The sequence below is a fragment of the Delphinapterus leucas genome, chromosome 2 (genome assembly GCF_059928025.1).
Source record: "Delphinapterus leucas isolate spDelLeu-1000000601 "Yukka" chromosome 2, BTC_Dleu_Yukka2, whole genome shotgun sequence".
Lineage (NCBI taxonomy): Eukaryota > Metazoa > Chordata > Mammalia > Artiodactyla > Monodontidae > Delphinapterus > Delphinapterus leucas.
In genome coordinates, this window is record NC_143130.1 from 70069134 (window position 1) to 70092629 (window position 23496).

General features: G+C 36.0%; 1 protein-coding gene across 3 annotated transcripts in view; it reads right to left on the minus strand.

The window, feature by feature from the left end:
• Positions 1–23496, minus strand: part of PIAS1 (protein inhibitor of activated STAT 1) — a 121345-nt gene that overhangs the window by 4098 nt on the left and 93751 nt on the right. For all 3 annotated transcript variants that reach the window (XM_022579873.2, XM_022579870.2, XM_089907069.1), the window contains exons 8-13: positions 21955–22028; positions 9286–9446; positions 7424–7554; positions 6522–6702; positions 2582–2724; positions 538–575 (exon numbers count right to left, since the gene is read on the minus strand). In XM_022579873.2, the coding sequence (XP_022435581.1) occupies positions 538–575; positions 2582–2724; positions 6522–6702; positions 7424–7554; positions 9286–9446; positions 21955–22028 (728 nt within the window). The remainder of the gene's footprint in view (positions 1–537; positions 576–2581; positions 2725–6521; positions 6703–7423; positions 7555–9285; positions 9447–21954; positions 22029–23496) is intronic.

Sequence of the window (23496 nt, forward strand, 5' to 3'; positions counted from 1 at the left end):
AATATTTAGTAAAACATTTTGCAAAATCAAATGGTCTTATGTAATGATCACATCATTGACCTTTTAATTTTTATTGGCACATCACTGATCTTAAGAGACGTTTTTGTCTGAAACTGGGGGGGGGCGTTGTGGGAGGGAATAAAAATATTATTTTTTTGTTTTAATTTGTATTGCAAGCAATTTTCATAATGCTATTTCCAAAGAGGCATATAGTCAGAAGCAGCAGGAAACTGGAGAGTCCACTTTCTTTATCTTCTGGAGATATATGGCCAAGAAATTTATCAGTCAATATGACTCACTGCCCTGTTTTTTATAAAACAGTACTGGGAACCAACAAATAGACACTGTAGTTACTATATATTCAGGCACAGCTGAAACAAAGGGACTTTTATTTAAAGTTTTAAAACCTTAACAATAATGGGTATAACTACTCTGAATTTCCTAAGGAAATTTATTTTCTTTCTCTTGGCTACATATTATACTTTTAAGTATTTTAACTTAGAATTAAAATAACAGTATTTTTTTCATATAACATACCTGATTGTCTCCTGATAAGAAAGGAAAGAAATCTAATCCTGTGGGGGAAAAAATTATTTTAGTTTAAAAAAAAGAAACAAAACAAAGAAAGAAAAAGCCTTCCAAATGCCCCAATACTACAAATACAATATCTTAAAAAGCTAATTCTAAATTCATTTAGAATTTTATTTAAACATGAAGAGTTGAGCTGAATGTTTTACATCTCTCCCATCTCTAGATTACAAAGCCTAGAGTTCAAGCTTTAGCAATGATTTGCACTCCCGGTGACTCCATTTGTGGGACTTGGGCCAATGCTGCCCTGTTAAGTCCAACACTGATCCCTTAAATTGACAGAGCACTTTTCACTAGATGCTCTCATCGACTCCCCTAAAGTCACCTTTCAATCTACTCGAATTTACTCCTCACAAGCACCTCATGAGGTATGTAATTACTTTGGTCTCATTTTTGTGGATAAGAACGTTTTTACATTAAGCAAGTTGTAAGACAGATTTTCTTTCTCAGATTCCTTCATTTCCCACTATCTGTTCCAGATTCTAACTCAGAGACTCCTGAGTGACATGAGAGGGGAAGAGATCTGAGGGGGTGTCTAACTGCTGGCATGGAGGCTATTATAGAAGGACCAGCTCTCATCCCTGGCTGCCAGGAAGTCATTCTAAGCCGGCCCCTTCCAAGTCACATTCTTGTCCATACTGCCCAATGTGTAATGCGACGAAGAGCAAGTAAACCAACATGAATAAAATGCCTCATTATGATATCTAAACTTGGAGAAAAGTACAACAAGCAGGTATAGATAAAAATGACAACAACATGAACACTTTGGGGATCCATCCACCGTCTACACTACAACAGATTATAACATAAGGATTCTGCAAAATGTACAGTACTGTGTTTTTTGTTTGTTTGTTTTGGCCATGCCACAAGGCATGTGGGATCTTAGGTCCCCAACTGGGGATCGAACCTGCATCCCCTGCACTGGAAGCATGGAGTCTTAACCACTAGACCGCCAGGGAAGTCCCAGTACTGCGGTTCTTGATAGTGAGTTTGGCAGTGGGCTAACAGGCAGTGAGAAACGGGGCTACACTGTCTAACAGAGTAGCTGCTAACCACCTGATGTGGCTATTTAAATTTACTAAGATTAAATAAAATGAAAAATTCAGTTCTTTAGTCATACTAGCCACATTTTAAATGCTCCATAACCATATGTGGCTAGTGGCTACTGTACTGGTCAGATTACATTTCCCTAATTGCAGAAAGTTCTATTGGACAGAGCTGAAATAGGGTTTTCATAACAATCACTAAGAATCCACTCAACTATCTCAGCTCCCAAGATCCTTACCAGTGACCCTGAATTTTACTGTAGGAAATGGGTGGAGGGCACTTTGTGCTTCTGTATTATATTTTCTACAATGAGCATATATGGCTTTTTGTAATTTAAAAAATGTTCTCAGATAATATGGCTAATGTACAAATTATTAAATTACAAACATAATGCGAACTAGTAATTCTTTTTGATAATGTAAATGATTATTATGAACTCAAAGTACATCGTAGAAATGAGTATACTGACATTTCAAATTACTTTCAAAAAGAAGAATCAGGTTCACCGGAATAAAAATTAAAGCTTTCCAATGTTTCAATTCTGCATTATCTAAAATACAATATGACACAGCTACCCACAATGCCTGCTGCATTATAACTGGATTCACGGAACAAAAAGTAATTGTCATAAATATCAAAATTTAAAGCAACATATTGGAAGTCATTAAAAAACAACCTGCAGACTACTTTGAAGCGCACAAAACCTAAAGATCATTACACTGTTTTTACCACTGGTAGTAAAACACTGGTAGTAAAACACTGGCTACGAACAAGGAACTGAGTCTGTATTTATTTATGACCACAGTGTATATTTCTCCCAGTTTCCTAGATCCAACCCCTTCTTTTCCTACTCTTTCAACCTTTCTTATACTTGCCCAGAAGAAGACTATATAGATCAAAGGCATTCACAATGCTATGTGACGACACAGAAGAACCGGTGACTCACCTTGCAAGTCATAAGGCATGGGTGTCATGTGGAAAGGATGTCTGTAGTCTTGGATGAGGGATGTGTTAATATAGCTTGTGTCTACAGCAGGGAGGCTTGGGGTGCGGGACACTGGAGATGCTTGATGTGGAAGACTTAATATGCTAGAAGAAGAAAAGGTTTGCGAAATTTTCATGAGTCAGTTGAACTTTTAAAAAGGGTTGCACCTCACAATGAGTCCTAGTTTTTGTGCTGGAAATTAAAACAAAAGACAAGTAAAGCAATATATAATTTAGACTACCATAATTATTAGGAAATAATTTGTATACTTAATAGCATCTTTCAGAGGCTACAGGGAAAAAGATGGACGCAATGGTATCCAACATTCATAAATCACATGTTGTCTTTGGAACGACATCATCTACACTTTCAGAATGCAGGGGGAAGGCATGGCTGAGCCACTTCAATGGAATATGAGTGAAAAGTATCTACAGCAGACAAAATTCTGAAACCTTTAAAAAATAAGCACTAGAGTGCTGGCTAGTAAAAAGTTTAGGTAAATCTTTGCAAAGAAAACACATATAACAAGACTAGGGGAATGCAGCAATCTGAGCAGTGAGGAGTTAACAGTGGCCCTCAGACTTGTAAGATTTATGAGAATAAAAACTAGGTACTGTTTATCTTGGTATATTCAATGCCCGGCACAGTCATTACCACGCTATTTACATAAAAGGCCTGCTGAATGAACGAAGGCAGCAAGACAAGGAGTAAAGATGCTCCATAGGGGCTTCCCTGGTGGCGCAGTGGTAGAGAGTCCGCCTGCCGATGCAGAGGGCACGGGTTCGTGCCCCGGTCTGGGAGGATCCCGCGTGCCGCGGAGCGGCTGGGCCCGTGAGCCATGGCCGCTGAGCCTGCGCGTCCGGAGCCTGTGCTCCGCAACAGGAGAGGCCAAAACAGTGAGAGGCCCGCGTACCGCAAAAAAAAAAAAAAAGATGCTCCATAATGAACAGGTGGTATAGCGTTTTTAAAGGGAGAATAGTATAAATGGAAAAAGAAGAAAAGAACAAAGAGAGGGATTCTGGAAGAACAGAGTGAAATGTTTAAGTAGCTGAGTAGTTAAATCTTTTTTTCTTTACCAAAAATCAGGGAAAAGCAAAAAGAGGGAGAAATAAAGGAAAAAAGAAAAGGAAGAATTAAAATGATTTTGAAAAGAAAAAGAAAGAATTCTAATAGTCCTGAGTGAAAACATAAGGGCCATATGCTATCCCAACCATACAAGAGGCTAATAGACATATAAGTTATAGAAAATAAAGAGAAAAGAAGGTAGAAACAGGCTGTCTTTTGCTTTTAAAACTTCATGTAAAGTCCTCAGGGTATGGAGATGCAATTTCAATGGTAAAAAATATTTCAAAAGATGCCAAGGTTGGATTTCCAGGAATAGAGTTCTAGTTATGGCCTTCTACCATATTTTTATGAATGGGATATGAAGCATAAAATATACTCTCATCCACCTCATAAAAATGTTTTGTCTAATGGAAACTTAACTAAACCTCTTACATCTATAGAAAGTACCATTTTCCATTAGCTATCTCCTCTGACAATACCTAAGGGATTACAAGGGAGACAAAAGGAGTTGAAATGCTAGTCTCTGAAAGCATCTTGGTATACCAAACAGCAAAGGTAACTTCTGGATGAATACTCAGCAGCTGAAGACAGCAAAATGTTTTACATTTACTAATCTTTGCCTCTTTCTAATTCCTGGCTGGCTCCTTCTCTTTCAATTTTATGATAATATTCTAAAATGCATTTCCACCTTCACACTGCACAATAACAACAAATACAATAGCTGGGTAGAGGTTTCTATTTATTGGCTAGTCATTACTGAAAAATGGTCACTTGTGCTGAATATGGTGCTGTTCTTCTAAAAATGTCATAAACCTTCAGGTTGCTTGTTTTTATCTGAAAATCAAGAGAGAAAGGTCTGGCGTTAGCAAATACTCTATCTGGGTTCAATTAGTCACTGGGAAGCTCAGGAAGTAGTTAATGCATCTAATGTAATTTCCCAAACATAATAAACAAACTATTTCTGGAGAAACAGCAAAGCAAATATTCAAAGAAGAAAAATTAGATTTCTAAACACTCAGAAAGTTTCCTTTAAGGAAAAGTGTTTACATATGTATGACTACTATCAATATGCTAAAGAGCAGAACTAACGTATATATAATGATGCATTTAATCCATAAAGTATTTATATATCCAGATTTATGAAATGTATTTTAAGGTGCTGTTTTATGGCATTTACAGTAATAAAATGATGATATGTTTTGGTCATGCTATGTTAAATATACCATTTAAAAATATATATAAAACATAAAATATCTTAGACTCAAAATTCTACAGACATTTGCTCTAACTACACCAGCTTTTGCTAATTTGACTCTTCTTCCCTCCCCGCCCCCCACCCACAACTCAGATTTAAGAAAGAAGCTGGTATAATAATATGGTCGGGCCTGTTGGATAACAGCCATCAATGTAGGCTTTCATCAGAGGTGAATGTTCATAAAGTAGGATGTAAAGCAGAATTAGTGTTTAAATATTCATTTTGTATAGAATAATGATACTGCTTTTAATGTCTTTTATTTCTGTCTCTATGATAAAATAAGCTACTCTAGAGTGAAAATATCAACCTGCGTCATATGTCTGGTTGTACTATAAAGATTCCTGAAATAGCCAAAGTCCTCTTTATCACAATTGTGCTCTTTTACTGTTGCAACTTCATCTTTCAAGTAACTACAAATATACTCAAATAGAAGATCTTTTTATCTCATCAAACAATATCAAGCTTGAAAATAATTTGACTCCAAGCACAGAAGTGCCTGCTCTTGGTCTGGTGTTTACTTTCCCTCTTTAACCTTGAAATCTGTAACAATGCTTTCTGCAGACTTTCCCTTCCTCACTTACATTCTTCCTTCAGGCACTACAGTTTGCTGGAAGATTTTCTGAATAGCTCCTATTCAATTACATCAGGCCACATAACTCTCCTGATATATACCTAAAAGGGGTCACACATGGATTTCTAGATTTACCTTTGGTGTGCTACAACTGTGCCTTAGAAAAGCATGAAGTCTTTTGCTGAGAATCCCCGAAGTGTCTCATAAGACTAACAGTCTGTTTAAGAGTACAGCTAGAGTCAGCTACTTGTTTTACCATCCTCTACAAAATGTTAAACTCTTTAAGGTTGGGACTGTACTTACTTACTTTATTATCACCCATGTTTAGCACAGCGTGTTTTACATAAAGTAGGTAACAGTGTTTCATGAAGTGACATGAAGCATAACCAAGGTACATTATTACTGATATGAGACTAATGGGAAGTATGGGAAATGAGTCTGCAAAACATAAAGCATTGTGTACTGCAACTTAAGTCCTACACTTCTTTCATTGCCAGTCTTACACATTCCGAGGCAGGTTTAAAGCATTCATCTGGACTTTCTCTGCTTTCTGCTTGAAACACTCAACTTAGGGTTAATTTTACAGCACACATTTCCCAGTTTGAGTAAATATTTTAAATCCTATGACCAGCATTAGGATCACCTGGGAACTTATTAGAAATACACATTTTCTCAGTTCCTATTCCTGAATCAGACATGGGGGCTAGGGAAGCAATATGTTTTAATAAGCCCTTCAGGTGATACTGATGTATACCCAAGTTTGAGAACCACTGTGCTAGAATCATCTTTTGGTACGATGAAGACCATATCCAAGTGACCCCTTTAATGCATTATCCCAACCCCTTAAGAAACACACCTGAGAAAAATTCAACCTATTCTCTGATTACTAAGTTTTACAACCATTACTAAGTTAAGTTTTACAATCATTTTATTTAGCAGATCTTTTAACCCTATTTGCAAAATTAACTTTCCCAATGAGTTGTTTTTTTTTTTAAGATCTCAGCACTTACCCTTTATTACTTAGTGGTGATGTGGGAGAGAGAGAAGGGCAGGTTCTCTTGGCAGATGGCTCTTCCTCCTCTTCATCAGATGAACTGTCTATGGTTAGGTCAATCACCTCTACTTTCTTACTTTTATTTGAGGACTGGTGATGAGAAGCCACTTGGTGCTCTAATGTGGAGCTCAAGCATCCTGTGTGGGAATGATTGAAACACAAGGCAAAAAAGACCTGTAACATCTCTCCTTTTCTCAGCCTATGGATTAGATTATCAGTTGTAGCTTAGACTTTATCAGTTACAGTATATTGCTAGGGTCCAAGAATACAAAACCAACAGTGGCTCTGTTCCCCTAAGCTTAAAACTATTATTTATTATCGGTTGTTAAAGGATTTTTTTGAAAAACAATTCTGAATTAGGGCAAACAATCAAAATATATGTCCACCTCAGAATAAAAGTAGTCTGAGGGCAAACACTATATATTACACACGTTTACCTGTACAATACCTGATATACTGAGAGACGTTACAGTAACGTTTTTAAAAAGTCATAGTTTCCTTCCAGCAAAAACATACTAAAAAAGTCAGGAAAAAGATGTAAGTGAAAAAAGAACATTCACTAACCTGTACCAAGTCTGTAAAAAATTTAAAAGGATACCATTTCAAAAGCATGACTTTACAAATAACTTATTAGATTATGTTATTCTGAAATCTTATACCACAAAATTTTAAAAGCTGGCAGAAAGTGAATTTAGAGTTTCAATAGTTCTGAACATTTAATCAATAATTTAATAAGAGTTACTGAGCTATCCATAAACTGCTGAGTATTCTTAAAAATTTTATGTGTTTTAATATTGAAAACCAAGGCTTTACAACAACAGGGAGACTGCCCCACTCTTTTAGAAAACTAACACTCACCGTCAACCCCATTGTAAGAGGCAGAAACTTCCTGTACTTCCTTTTTTGATCTCATAGGTGCCCAAGAGCCATCCTCCTTAAACTGTATTTCATCACAATCTGTACAGTACTTCAGGATTTCCATAAACAAGCTATAAAAAACAATTTGTCCTTTGAATATCACATTCTAAAGTAAGGCCAATTAGAATTATTACTATTCAAAAAACATTCAGACCTTCTATGTTTTGTACAAGTATAAATGAGAAAGAAAGTGTAACAGACAAGGTATATTTGTTCTCAAAATCTAGGGCTAAATAGGCGAATAGTTACTTAAATTATGGTACCTGTATGCAAGAAAATATTATGTAACCATGAAAAATGAGGTTTCCAAAGATGTTTTTTAATAATATGGGGGGAAATATATGTTCACAGAAAGTGTGAAGAGGCCAAGAAAAGAAAACTCTATATTTTGAAAATAAAATTCTGTGTGAGTGGTATATAAATAGTGCTTATCTCTCAGTGGTGACATTGTGGATATTTATTCTTTTTCTTTATACTTTTCAACATAATCCAAATTGCCTACAATAAGCACATCTTATTTGATAACTGAAGAAATACATGCAAAAATATGTATTGAAAGTTAAAGCTTCTTGATAATTACCATGCAGATATTAAAAAATGTGTAAAATTAATGATCAAATTCTCAGGTTGTAATGTTAAATAAAACCAAAGGATAAAAAATACTAATACTGTATAATCACAAATATGGGGGAAAAAATCAGAAAATAACATAACAGCTTTTTATTTTCGTATGTTTCCAATTTTTCTTCAGGGGTGTGTGTGTATGTGTGGCTTTTATAGTAAGAAAGAATAATCCCAATTGATGCAGGCATCTAGAGTTACATAATATACAGAGTTGGTAAAATATTACTCAATTCTGATTTATTAGTGATCACTGACATCTCTGAAAAATCAAACATAAAACATTTAAGTTACATGTTTACTTCTCCCCGTATGACTGGTCTGACATCTTTCAAGCTCTGGATTACACTTCTATCGCTAAATGTATTCCATTCCTTATGTTATACCTTCAGGCTTCTATGTTTTCTCAAATATTATAGGTAAGTTGTATTAAGCATTTTTCTAAAGAGTACAGGAAATCTCAAGAAGATCCTTCTTTTCACAATTTATCTTTGTTCGGCGGCAAAACTGAAAAAAAGGAGGCTAGAGAATAGGAGAAAAGTGAAAGGGATATTCGAAGATGTTTGGAAGGACAGATAAAACACCAGAGTGTTAAAAAAAATAATTGACTGTTGTGATGCTATAGGTGGAGAAGAAAGACAAAGACAAGTATTTTAGAGAAAACAAAAAAACAAAGAGAGCTGCTATTCAGTGTGTTGATCAGTTTTAGGAGCCCGTAAGGTAGGGAGTAGGTATATGCTGGCCCACAACTGAAGCACCAGGAAATCTCCAAAAACAGACCAATTTCTGGTCAGTTAGGTTAACCAGAGTTTCACAATCCTTTCATTCTCTCTCCAAAATGGTCTCTCTCCAAAATGCATGTCTAGGGATAGATGGATTCATGTTAGGAAAAGGTGTAAGTACATCCTATTTAGAACCATTGGTGCTTTAAAATGGTAAATGTCAGGAGGCAGTGACAGTAAGGCACACATTTTCAAAACAAGGGGACATAAAGTTAAAAAGGAAAAATGTTCACAATATTAATTACTTAGAAAACTACTGACTTTACAGTCATGAAAATCCTAAAAATACATAACTCAGGAAACACTACCTACAGAATTTTAATCCCAAACGTGCTGGATAACAAAACCAATAATAGATGGTTACTTTGAAGTACAAGGAAAAACTTTAAATTGACATACCCATCAATAATAAGGTGTTCATACGGAGCCTTCTTATCACAGACAGGGCAAACCCAAGTTGGTTTTTTCTCATTCATCTGAATATAAAGAGTTGCATCAAAACACTGCAGATGAGAACATGTAAGGGCCCGACATGGAATTGTCAACCGCATTTTACCAAGCTTTGAAAAAGGGAGACAAAAGTAAATATTAGACAACTGTTATACAAAATTTTTCCTGAAACACAAAGTGTATGTATTCCAATTTAAAGCGTATTCTGTTTACTTTTAACACATTTTCTGTGAAACATCTACCGGTTAAAAATTACAATATTTCTTTGGATATTAAAATAGAGGGACTATGGAAAGTTACAGCAGAGGTTATTTACCCTCAATCCCCAGCTTACAGATCTGCGTTTAGGGGAAAGAACTATGAACCCCTTGAAATTACATGCAAAATCTTGTAAGTGTGTGCATTTTTCTGGGGAAAGTGCTTTCACCAAATTCTTAGAGTAGTCCCTAAACCAAAAAAGTTAAGAACCACTTTACTAGGTATTGGGAAAGGAAAAAAGAATACCTTATTAAATGCTCAAGATACAGATACTCTCATTAAGATATCAGGTTGATTGTAATTCAGAGGTCAAAACAGAATAAGCATTCCCCACAATGCCTGGCATAATTGCCAAAGAGCAGCTCTGAGAAGAAACCCAGGTGTGCGCACTCTCTTCCCTCACTGGGCACCATGACAGGCAATTCAGCAAACACCTCTGGACCTCTAGCATCTCTAGCATGTTATGAGACTTGCTCTTCTTGCCCTGCAAATAGTGCTTATGCTGACACAGGTTGAGTCTGTCCTATGAACAATGAAATCTGTTTCATCTGGTCCCTGAAATGCCAGCTTTGGACCAAAGCAGAGAAGCTGTCCAAAGATCTGCCCAGGGAGCTACCATATCATGACCTCCTTGCATGGAACACACTTCGTACAGTACAGCTGGATAACCACTGTGGGGTCTCCGTAGGTCACAATGGCCATATAGTAGAGAAGTCACCTACTTTCAGTAACCACATTTTTTGCTAAATATCAGGAAAAGATCTTCCACATGTTTGTGAGCTTGAAAAACATAAGGCCTTGGAAAGGATATGAGTTAAATGAGGAAAAAAAGAGGAAAAGATTCTTGGCTTAGGAGGATTTCACGGAAATGTGTAATTTCCTAGTCTACCAAGGAAATTAACTGTCATTTGGGGCCCTAAATTATTGTTCTCATACCAGTGATTTACTGTGCCTCTAGGAAAGGCACTTAACCTTGCTGGGCCTCTTTTTCTATCTCTGAAGTAACATGGTTTCCTTCTTACTTCAACAGGATGTAGTGATGAAGAATAAAAAAGGACCCAGAATGTGTCATCAACTTGAGGCAGTAATGCCAGTTTACAGTATCAGAAGTATGGACAGGAAGGCTCCCAAACTCATTCTACAAGGCCACCATCACCCTGATACCAAAACCTGACAAGGATGTCACAAAGAAAGAAAACTACAGGCCAATATCACTGATGAACACAGATGAAAAAATCCCCAACAAAATACTAGCAAACAGAATTCGACAGCACATTAAAAGGATCATACACCATGATCAAGTGGGGTTTATTCCAGGAATGCAAGGATTCTTCAATATATGCAAATCAATCAATGTGATACACCATATTAACAAATTGAAGGAGAAAAACCATATGGTCATCTCAATAGATGCAGAGAAAGCTTTTGACAAAATTCAACACCCATTTATGATAAAAAACCTGCAGAAAGTAGGCATAGAGGAAACTTTCCTCAACATAATAAAGGCCATATATGACAAACCCACAGCCAACATCGTCCTCAATGGTGAAAAACTGAAAGCATTTCCACTAAGATCAGGAACAAGACAAGGTTGCCCACTCTCACCACTCTTATTCAACATAGTTTTGGAAGTTTCAGCCACAGCAATCAGAGAAGAAAAGGAAATAAAAGGAATCCAAATTGGAAAAGAAGAAGTAAAGCTGTCACTCTTTGCAGATGACATGATGCTATATACAGAGAATCCTAAAGATGCTACCAGAAAACTACCAGAGCTAATCAATGAATTTGGTAACGTAGCAGGATACAAAATTAATGCACAGAAATCTCTAGCATTCCTATACACTAATAATGAAAAATCTGAAAGTGAAATCAAGAAAACACTCCCATTTACCATTGCAACAAAAAGAATAAAATATCTAAGAATAAAGCTGCCTAAGGAGACAAAAGACCTGTATGCAGAAAATTATAAGACACTGATGAAAGAAATTAAAGATGATACAAATAGATGGAGAGATATACCATGTTCTTGGATTGGAAGAATCAAATTGTGAGAATGACTCTACTACCGAAAGCAATCTACCAATTCAATGCAATCCCTATCAAACTACCACTGGCATTTTTCACAGAACTACGACAAAAAAATTTCACAATTTGTATGGAAACACAAAAGACCCCGAATAGCCAAAGCAATCTTGAGAACGAAAAACGGAGCTGGAGGAATCAGGCTCCCTGACTTCAGACTATACTACAAAGCTACAGTAATCAAGACACAGGGAGATCAGCTCAGTGCTTTGTGATCGCCTGGAGGGGTGGGATAGGGAGGGTGGGAGGGAGGGAGACGCAAGAGGGAAGAGATATGGGAACATATGTATATGTATAACTGATTCACTTTGTTATAAAGCAGAAACTAGCACACCATTGTAAAGCAATTATACTCCAATAAAGATGGAAAAACCCCCCCCACACACACACAAAAAAGACAGTATGGTACTGGCACAAAAACAGAAATATAGATCAATGGAACAGGATAGAAAGCCCAGAGATAAACCTACGCACATATGGTCACCTTATCTTTGATAAAGGAGGCAGGAATGTACAGTGGAGAAAGGACAGCCTCTTCAGTAAGTGGTGCTGGGAAAACAGGACAGCTACACATAGAAGTATGAGATTAGATCACTCCCTAACACCATACACAAAAATAAGCTCAAAATGGATTAAAGACCTAAATGTAAGGCCAGATACTATTAAACTCTTAGAGGAAAACATAGGCAGAACACTCTATGACATAAATCACAGCAAGATCCTTTTTGACCCACCTCCTAGAGAAATGGAAATAAAAACAAAAATAAACAAATGGGACCTAATGAAACTTCAAAGCTTTTGCACAGCAAGCAAACCATAAACAAGACCAAAAGACAACCCTCAGAATGGGAGAAAATATTTGCAAATGAAGCAACTGACAAAGGATTCATCTCCAAAACTTATAAGCAGCTCATGCAGCTTAATAACAAAAAAACAAACAACCCAATCCAAAAATGGGCAGAAGACCTAAATAGACATTTCTCCAAAGAAGATATACAGACTGCCAACAAACACATGAAAGAATGCTCAAAATCATTAATCATTAGAGAAATGCAAATCAAAACTACAATGAGATATCATCTCACACAAGTCAGAATGGCCATCATCAAAAAATCTAGAAACGATAAATGCTGGAGAGGGTGTGGAGAAAAGGGAACCCTCCTGCACTGCTGGTAGGAATGTGAATTGGTTCAGCCACTATGGAGAACAGTATGGAGGTTCCTTAAAAAACTACAAGTAGAACTACCATATGACCCAGCAATCCCACTACTGGGCATATACCCTGAGAATACCGTAATTCAAAAAGAGTCATGTACCAAAATGTTCATTGCAGCTCTATTTACAATAGCCAGGACATGGAAACAACCTAAGTCTCCATCATAGGATGAATGGCTAAAGAAGATGTGGCACATATATACAATGGAATATTACTCAGCCATAAAAAGAAATGAAATTGAGCTATTTGTAATGAAGTGGATGAAACTAGAGTCTGTCATACAGAGTGAAGTAAGTCAGAAAGAGAAAGACAAATACCGTATGCTAACACATATATATGGAATTTAAGAAAAAAGAATGTCATGAAGAACCTGGGGTAAGACAGGAATAAAGACACAGACCTACTAGAGAATGGACTTGAGGATGTGGGGAGGGGGAAGGGTAAGCTGTGACAAAGTGAGAGAGTGGCACGGACATATATACACTACCAAATGTAAGGTAGATAGCTAGTGGGAAGCAGCCGCATAGCACAGGGAGATCAGCTGGGTGCTTTGTGACCACCTAGAGGGGTGGGATAGGGAGGGTGGGAGGGAAGGAGGGAGATGCAAGAGGGAAGAGATGTGGGAACATATGTATATGTATAACTGATTCACTTTGTTATAAAGCAGAAACTAACACACCATTGTAAAGCAATTATACTCCAATAAAGATGTAAAAAAAAAAGAAGTATGGACAGGACGGATGCAGAGAGGACTGATAGCTTCCTCCTCTGTGCTCCCAACTCTACACTGCATATGATTACACTATTTATGTGCTTCTCCTCCTACTAGAAACACACTGGGCTCATCTCCTTATCCTTGGCACTGGGAAAGGTACCTGCTATACATACAGCAAGAAGATGGTCCTGTGTACTGATCAGGCTTCAGCTATGCATGCTGGGTAGTTCTAGGAGGCACCATTCATTGAGGGTATGAATCCTGGAAGTTATTTAGTCTCTCTGAGCCTTAGTTTTAGAAAATGGGGATAAAAATAGCATCTATACCATATGACTGTGGGGTCTAAATTATATTTATTGCACAGGGCCTGACACAGAGCAAGTACTCAATATATGTCCCCCATTATTAATTAAAGTACAGAAACATATTTGCTTCAAATCACTCTGTAAGCTAGTAGGAGACCCACTCAAACCTCAGCCCAGTCAGTCTTCTCTATTATGCTCACACAGTATTAAACAACTCCATTACTCCCTTTCTACACTTCTATTCAGGTTTTATTTATTTATTTATTTATTTATTTTTGCGGTACGCGGGCCTCTCACTGTTGTGGCCTCTCCCGTTGCGGAGCTCAGGCTCCGGACGCGCAGGCTCAGCGGCCATGGCTCACGGGCCCAGCCGCTCCACGGCATGTGGGATCTTCCCGGACCGGGGTACAAACCCGTGTCCCCTGCATCGGCAGGCGGACTCTCAACCACTGCGCCACCAGGGAAGCCCTCTATTCAGGTTTTATGATTTGATTTACCTAAGTACCTGATGAAAAAGGCACATACACAAAAAGAACAAACTAGCTCTTATAACAGAAATATCATCTATTTACCATTAGCCAAGACATGCTGCGTTAGTCTAGAAACATCTTCCAAATAACCATCTAGGTGGTGGTGCTAAATTACATTTTTATGTCTTAAGTCACACCTTAACTTATCTGTGAAGTGCAAATTCCTACTGAGTAGGTATATTTGCTACTGCCTTAATACTAAGTAGAGAAATCCTAGATAAATACAGTCATCGTAGACAAGGTTCAAGTAACTGCAGAACTAGTAGGCTACTTCTGATATTTATGAAGACAATGGATAAGAAGATAAGAAACACAGCAAGATCCTTTTTGACCCACCTCCTAGAGAAATGGAAATAAAAACAAAAATAAATGGGACCTAATGAAACTGAAAATCTTTTGCACAGCAAAGGAAACCGTAAACAAGACCGAAAGACAGCCCTCAGAATGGGAGAAAATATTTGCAAATGAAGCAAAATATTTGCAATGAAGCAAGAAGAAACAAAGATTGTTTCAGAATCCAAGCCATAGGCTGTAGAACTTATACTATGAAAAGCAGTTATTCTCCAAAGACCGTCACCTCACATAACTTTAGCCCTATAATTTCCACCTGTCAGTTCATCTTTTCGTTGGGAGAGCAACTCTCAAGCCCTTATATGATCAGCCACACTGACAAGTTTACCTACAGAATTTTTAAGGAACACTGCTACATGAATGGCACAGGAAGGACGTTTACAAATAAGTATACGAAAGCATAAGTTCAATTTCAAATGCAGTTTATTAGCCATCACACAAATGTCTTGCTTCAAAGAATTACCGAGTAATTGTTATATGACCCTCATACTCCTGATTTTTAAAAACAATCACTAAATTCTAAATACTTATCTATGAATGGACACTGAATTCTCTAACTTCAGAAAAGAAGCTGAGCTTTGAACATCTTCATCCTGTAATTACAAATCCCCCTTTTCCCTTTATAGGATGGGGTGGATATTTGCATCATTCGCAAATAAACACTTAGAAAACAACTCCCAAATAGTTTTCTAATGCCATTAACCTTACTATAACAATAGTAACTGATGATACTTCAAGAGAAAATACCCTACTTAGATATAAGTTCAAACCAGCTTATAACAAAGGACCCCCAAAACATCAATAATATATGTACTTTTTCCTTATAAAAAGAAAGTAGTGTGATACTGAGAATTTTATAACTTTTTCATCATCATCATTACGGTAAGTATTTCATGAATAAATTTCCAAGGAGTTTATTTTTTTTTTCTATCAACTCCAAGTGATTTGCATTCGAGTTTACAGGTCTAGGGAGTATCTCACAAAGCAGGTTCACAAACATTCTTCCAGCTCTATTTTTAATAAATTAGAACTGAAAAATTCCCAAAGAGCAAAAACATCTTTAATTATTTTCACTGCCTTCAGCTAAACAGCACACAAAAACCAGAAACTCATTTATTTTGAGCTGTGTATATCACAACAAGGGTAATTCAAATGCAGTCAGACATCATATTTACATATTTCAAAGGGAACAAATCTTTTATTATTCTATAAATTTGATATATAGATGAGTTGCCATTACGAAGTTTTACTTTTTAGAGTAGAAACATACCTAAAATATATTGCCTTACTGTTCCAGAATTATTGTAAAGGGATTGTCCCTTTGGCCTAATAGAAATCCATAAAAGTATTATAATTATGGGTTATATATATAGTTGTTTTTCCTATAATCTGAATTTTGAAAGCATAAGTCAATTTAAAATGAACTGCTGTAAATGCTCAAACTAAAAAGGGAGGAGCAGGGGGATATAGAAAGAAAAATTTAAAGCTCGCCGATTAAATTAAGAGGTGTAACAAGCAAAACATGATTAACATTTTCTATAACATTTTCTAATAATATAAAGATCACCTGAGCTATGAAATTCAAAACTAGTTATATAAATAAGAACATCAAGATTTATATTGTAGTCCTTATTTATATGAATAAATGCTTCATATAAATGTTAAATGATATAAACATCATATATATTAGTACAACTGTAAACACTTTTAAAATGAGACTGCAGAAAAACAAGACTTCTTCCAGTGATTTGAATGGAAAATGAAGCTTTTGCACGTCCCTAAATTTCTCATGTTCTCTGAACTGGTGTTTTATAATGGAATGGGGCGGCAAGGAATCATGTCAAGGGCGAGGGTGGATAAATAGGTGTTTGGAGGAAAGAGGGTATGATAGGTATATACCTTAAAAAAAAAACTTTGTCTTCTTCCCACCCTCTACTTAGCTGGTCTGTGAACCATTTTTCTAAATGTTAAAAAATACCACATTCCTTTACACCATAGTCCGTTATAACATCTGATTACTTAAGAATCCACCCCATGTCCCCCTGGCCAATACTTTTTATTGTGGTAAAAACATTAACATTAAACCTACCACCTTAACCATCTTAAAGTGTACAATTCAGTAATGCTAAGTATATTCACACTGTTGTACAAGAGATCTCTAGAACTTTTTCATCTAGCAACACTGAAACTCTACACCCACTAATTTGCCCTCCCCCAGCCCTTGGATCCATCTTTCTACTTTCTGCTTCCATGATTTTGACTACTTTATATACTTCATGAGTGGAATCATACGGTATTTATGCTTCTGTGACTGGCTTATTTTGCTTATTGTAATGTTCTCAAGGTTTATCCACATGGCATATGACAGGATTTCCTTCTTTTTTCATGTTCCATACATTATATTCTATTGTATGTATTTATACCGTATTTGTTCATCTCTTGATGGACATTTGGGTTGCTTCCACCCTTTGGCTATTGTGAATAATGTGATGAAAGTGGGTATGCAAATTATTTCTTCAAGATCTTGCTTTGAATTCTTTTTTTTTTTTTTTTTTTTTTGCGTTATGCGGGCCTCTCACTATTGTGGCCTCTCCCGTTGCAGAGCACAGGCTCTGGACGCGCAGGCTTAGCAGCCATGGCTCACGGGCCCAGCCGCTCCGCGGCATGTGGGATCTTCCCAGACCGGGGCATGAACCCGTGTCCCCTGCATCGGCAGGCGGACTCTCAACCACTGCTCCACCAGGGAAGCCCGCTTTGAATTCTTTTAGATATATACCCAGAAGAATTGACAGATCATATGTTAATTCTATTTTTAACTTTTTGAGGAACCTCCATACTGTTTTTCCATAATGGCTGCAGCATTTTAGATTCCCACCAACAGTCCACAAGGGTTCCAGTGTCTGTGGCATCCTCACTGAAACTTGTCATCTTCTGATTTTTTTGATAGGCGCCATCCTGATGGGTGTGAAGTGATATCTCATGTGATTCTGATACACATTTCCTTAATGATTAGCGATGTTAATCTTTTCATGTGCTTGTCAGCCATCTGTATACCTTCTTTGGAGAAATGTCTATTCAAATCCTTTGCCTATGTTTAATCAGGTTGTTTTGTTGTTGTTGTTGGGTTGCAGAAGTTCCTTATATATTCTGGATATTAACCCCTTATCAGGTATAAAATTCTCAAATTATTTTCTCCCATTCCCTAGGTTGTCTTTTCACTCTGTTAACTGTTTCCTTTGGCAATAAAAGGTTTTAAGTTTATAAGTTTAAGTTTTTAAGACCAACGGGTGTATTCCCATTGGTCTGTCTTTGCTTTTGTCGCCTCTGCTTTTGGTGTCATATCCAAGAAGTCACTGCCAGATTCAACTGAAGCCCTTCCCCCATGTTTCTTCTAAGAGCGTAACAGTTTAAGGTCTTACGGTTTTGATCTTTAATCCATTTTGAGTTAATTTTTACATATGGTGTAAAGTAAGGGTCCAACTTCATTATTTTGCATGTGAATATTCAGTTTTCCCAATGCCATTTGTTTAAAGAGACCATCCTTTTCCCATTATGTAGTCTTGGCACTCCTGTAGAAAGGCATTTGACCATATTGTTTCTGGGCTCTCTATTTTGTTCCATTGGTCTATATTATCTACCTTTCTGTCAGTACCACACACACCATCTTAATTACTACTGCTTTGTAGGATGTTTTGAAATCAGGGAGTGTGAGAGCTGGAACTTTGTTCTCATTAAGATTGTTTTGGCTACTCAAGAGTCCCTTGAGATTCCACAGAAATTTAAGGATTTTTTTTTTTGTATTTCTGCAAAAAATGCTATTGGGATTTGATAGGAACTACACTGAATCTGCAGATCACTTTGAGTAGTATGCACATTTTAACAATATTAATAAGTCTTCTAATCCATAATTATGGGATATCTCTCCATTTATTTCTGTCTTCTCTGAATTCTTTTTTGTTATGTTTTATAGTTTTCAATCTCCTTGGTTGAGCTTATTCCTAAATATTTTATCCTTTTTGATGCTATAGTAAATGGGACTGTTTTCATAGTTTCCTTTTCAGTTTGGTCACTGTTAGTGTATAGAAATGCAACTAATTTTTGACTGTTGATTTTGTATCCTGCCACTTTGTTGAATTCAGTTCAAACAGGTTTGTTTTGGGTTTTTTTTGTGGAATCTTTGGTGTTTTCTACATAAAAGATCATGTCATCTGCAAACAGAGATTATTTTACTTCTTCCTTTCCAATCTTTTTTTTCCTCCTTGTCTAATTGCTCTGGCTAGAACTTCCAGTGCTATGCTGAACAGCAGTGGTGACAGTGGGCATCCTTGCCTTGTTCTTGGCCTTGGAGGAAAAGCTTTCAAGTCTTTCCACATTGAGTATGATGTTCATTGTGGGCTTTTCATATATGGCTTTTATTATGTTGAGGAAGCTTCCTTCTATTCCTAGTTTGCTGAGTGTTTTTTATCATGAAATGGTGTTGAATTTTGTCAAATGTTTTTGTCAAGTTTTTTTTCTGCATTGATTGAGATGATTATGTGGTTTTTGTCCTTCATTTTGTTAATGTGGTATATTACAATGATTTATTTTTATATGCTGAACCAGCCTTACATTCCAGCTATGAATCCCACTTGGTCTGGTGTATGATCATTCTAACGTGCTGGTGAATTCGGTTTGCTAGTATTTTGTTTATGGTTTTTGCATCAATATTCATCAGGAATACTGGTATGTAGTTTTCTGGGGTTTTTTTGTTTCATTTTGTCTTGTCTTGTTGTGTCCTTGTGTGGTTTTGATGCTAGCCTTACAGAATAAGTTTAGGAGTATTCTTTCTTCAATTCTTTGTAAGAGTTTGAAAAGGATTGGTGTTAATTCTTCTTTAAATGTTTGGTAGCATTCTCCAATGAAGCCACAGGGTCCTAGGCTTTTCTTTGTTGGGACATTTTTCATTGCCGCTTCAATCTCCTCACTAGTTATAAGTCTGTTCAGATTTCTTATTTCTCCATGATTCAGTCTTGGTAGGTTATGTGTTTCTAAGAATTTATCCACTTCTATGTTATCCAATTTGTTGGCACAGTAGTGTCATAATCTTTTTAATTTCTGTGACATCAGTTATAATGTCTCCTCTGTCATTTCTAATTTTAGCTATTTGAGACTTCCCTCTTTTTTTCTTAGTCTAGCTAAGGATTTGTCAATTTTGTTGATCTTTTCAAAAAACCAACTCTTGGTCTCGTGATTTTTTTGGACTGTTTTTCTATTCTCTATTTCATTTATCTCTGCTCTAATCTCTCTATTTTCCTTCCTTCTGCTGACTTTGGGTTTAGTTTGTTTTTCTTTTTTTAGTTTCTTGAGGTATAAGATTAGGTTGTTGATCTGAGATCTTTCTTCTTTTTTAATGTAAGTATTTACTCCTATAAACTTCCCTCTTCTGCTGCATCCTGTAAGTTTTGGTATATTGTGTTTTTATTTTCATTTGTCTTCAGATATTTTCTAAATTCCCTTGTGATTTCTTCTTTGACTCATTGGTTGTTTAAGAATGTATTGTTTAATTTCCACGTTTGTGGATTTTCCTGTTTTCCTCCTGTTACTGATTTCTAGTTTCATCACACTGTGATCAGAGAAGATACTTTATAATGATTTTAATCTTTAATTTATTAAGACTTGTTTTGTAGCCTAACATGTGCTCTGTCTTGGAGAATGTTCTGTGTGTTCTGAGAAGAATGTGTATTCTGCTTTGTTGGGTGCAGTATTCTGTATATATCTGTTAGGTCCAACTGGCATACAGTGTTGTTTAAGTCCTTTGTTTCCTTATTGACCATCTGTCTGGCTGTTCTATCTATAACCAAAAGTGGGGTATGGAAGTCTACTACTATTATTATATTGCTGCCTATTTCTCCCTTTAGTTCTGTCAATGACTGCATTATATATTTGGGAAAGAATTTAACAATTTAAAGCAATAATATAAAAAGCCTGGAGTCAAAATACTTTCCCTATAAAAATGACTGGCTATAGTAAGGAATAAAAAGATAGAAGGATATATACAAAATTATACATTTGGTGATTTTTATTAACTTCACTGTATTTTTTTCTGTACTTTATAGACGTTGAATAGTGAACAGGAGTTCTCTTAGCAATTATAAAACAAAAAAGTTTTCTTTTAAACAGCTATGCAAAGTACTCTATTATAAACTAATTCATGAGCTAATGACTTTTTCATATTGTTTGAGGTTTTATAAATTATAAAAGACTAAGATATAAGACAACACTTAATTTTTGTTTAAATTTTTTGTTTAAGAATAAATAACTTCATCTCAGATTAGCAGGATTCCAATATTAAAAGCTTTCAATATCAGGCTTGCCTGAACAATCCTGGCAAATCAGGAAAGGGCTGAGTCCTCTTATTTTCCATACTTTGTCCCCAAATTTAAATATGATTAATTTGATTAATTACAGAACAAAAGGCAATCAAAATATCAAAGTAATTTACTCTCAGTTTTTCACATATTTTTGTATGAAAGCATCATTCAACTACCATTCCTACTGTTGGTGGACCTGACATCAAACTAGTTAAGAGATAAACCTTAACACATTTTTGGAAACTTTTCCACTACCAGTTTAATCATTCGGTATGTCTTGAGCCTTATATTTATTTTGTAGAAATGACTGAAATTGATCTCATTTTCTGGTTTAAAAATATTTCTAGTTGATTTTTATATGCATAACCAATTCAATTATTCAGGCTAAACAGAAGAGCTTTTAATTGATGTTATAGTCATTGTTGGCAAAATGGTTAAATTGAATGTGTAAATAATCATGGCCAGATTTTTATTCAGAAGTATACTATTTTAAAAAATGAAATTTTAATAAATATACTAAGATAATAAAATGCATTATGTGGAGATTTTACACTTAAGTCTGAGAGAAAGTCACTTAATAACCACAAGCAATATTTAAATATAACTTACTAAGAGTAGAAAATTTTTATACACATATATTTGTTTAGATTTCAAATCCTAAGACTACATGATGTCTTTTACTTTTCATAAACTCTAACAAACAAGTGGGCATGTTTCAATTTAACAGAACTTGTTAAATACTGGAAATACTTAATAACCAAAGAAAATGTATATTAAGCCTCCTGGAGAGCAAATATTAGGTAACACTTACTGGACATAGTAGAGAAACCCTCAGGCTGGTTGTAGCTATTTCACTGTCTGGATCCGCAGTCAATTTCTCTTTAACTGACATTCATCAAAGAGAAAACAAACAGAAGAAGTTTATTAAAGATACATCACCGATGCAACATAAGAAAAAGAATGAGGAACTTAAAAAAAAAGAACTCAAAAATAATCTGCTCAATTATTTTCCAATCAATTGAATGAAAAGATAAAAACAATTTTAAGGTTCATAATCTCTACAATAAGCAAAGGAAGGAAAACAACTGTATATGTATAGACTGACTACATTTCCTATAAGTCTCCTATTTCTCACCCACAAAACAAAAACTGCATTGCACTAACATAAAGGAAATTTTATATAGCAGGTTAATATATTCAGCTGATGGCAGACCATCTTCCTTTTATAACTCTAAGATACTGGATAAAGATTTTCTTTCTTTTAAACTATGACAATATTATTTTAAAAGAAACTAATAAAAAACAACTATAAAACTAACATGTATAAGTTTTTACAATGCTCACATAATACAAATATTTATTGTAAACACATTAATTCTAATTTCAAATTATAAAAAGAAAAAAGTTCAATTGATTTTTTTACCATATGATTATTTGAGTTTTATATTTATTTATCCATAACCTAATTAATTATGCTACCTTGGGCAAGTCAGTCCTCCTCTCTGAGCTTAATTTTACTTCTTGGAAAATAACAGCCTACACTAGATAATCTCTACATCTTCTCAGTTCAAATTTCCTATGGTTCTTAAGAGAGGAGGCACTGGTAATTTTACTTTTGAAGCTGTTCTGTTACTCTCAGTCAGTCTAACATAACAAGGACCTTTTTTTTTTTTAATGAATTAATTAATTTATTTATTTTTGGCTGTGTTGGGTCTTCGTTTCTGTGCAAGGGCTTTCTCTAGTTGTGGTGAGCGGGGGCCACTCTTCATCATGGTGCGCGGGCCTCTCACTGTCGCAGCCTCTCTGTTGCGGAGCACAGGCTCCAAACGCGCAGGCTCAGTAGTTGTGGCTCACGGGCCTAGTTGCTCCGTGGCATGTATGATCTTCCCAGACCAGGGCTCAAACCCGTGTCCCCTGCATTGGCAGGCAGATTCTCAACCACTGCGCCATCAGGGAAGCCCAACAAGGACCTTTATACTTCTCATCTGAAAACCTGAGATATGTTACTTCTGAAAACCTCAGAACTTTAATTAAACTTCAGCACAGAAGTGAGACTGGAAATGCCTAAACGTAATATTTCAATAATTTTAGAAGCTGTTCCAGAATAACTTTAAAGTCTATATGTGTAAGGGGGCACAAGTGGAGTAGTTGTGGAGTCAATCATAGAATTTCAGAGCTGAGGCACAACTGAATGTGACAGGAAGGAAGGAAGGGAGGGAGGGAGGGAGGGAGGGAGGGAGGGAGGGAGGGAGGAAAGAAAGATACAAGAAAATGGAAAGGGGAAAAGTACTTGGGTAAGGAAGAACAGTTTCAGATGTCTGTTGAACTGGTAACTATTTATAAGAACTAAGAA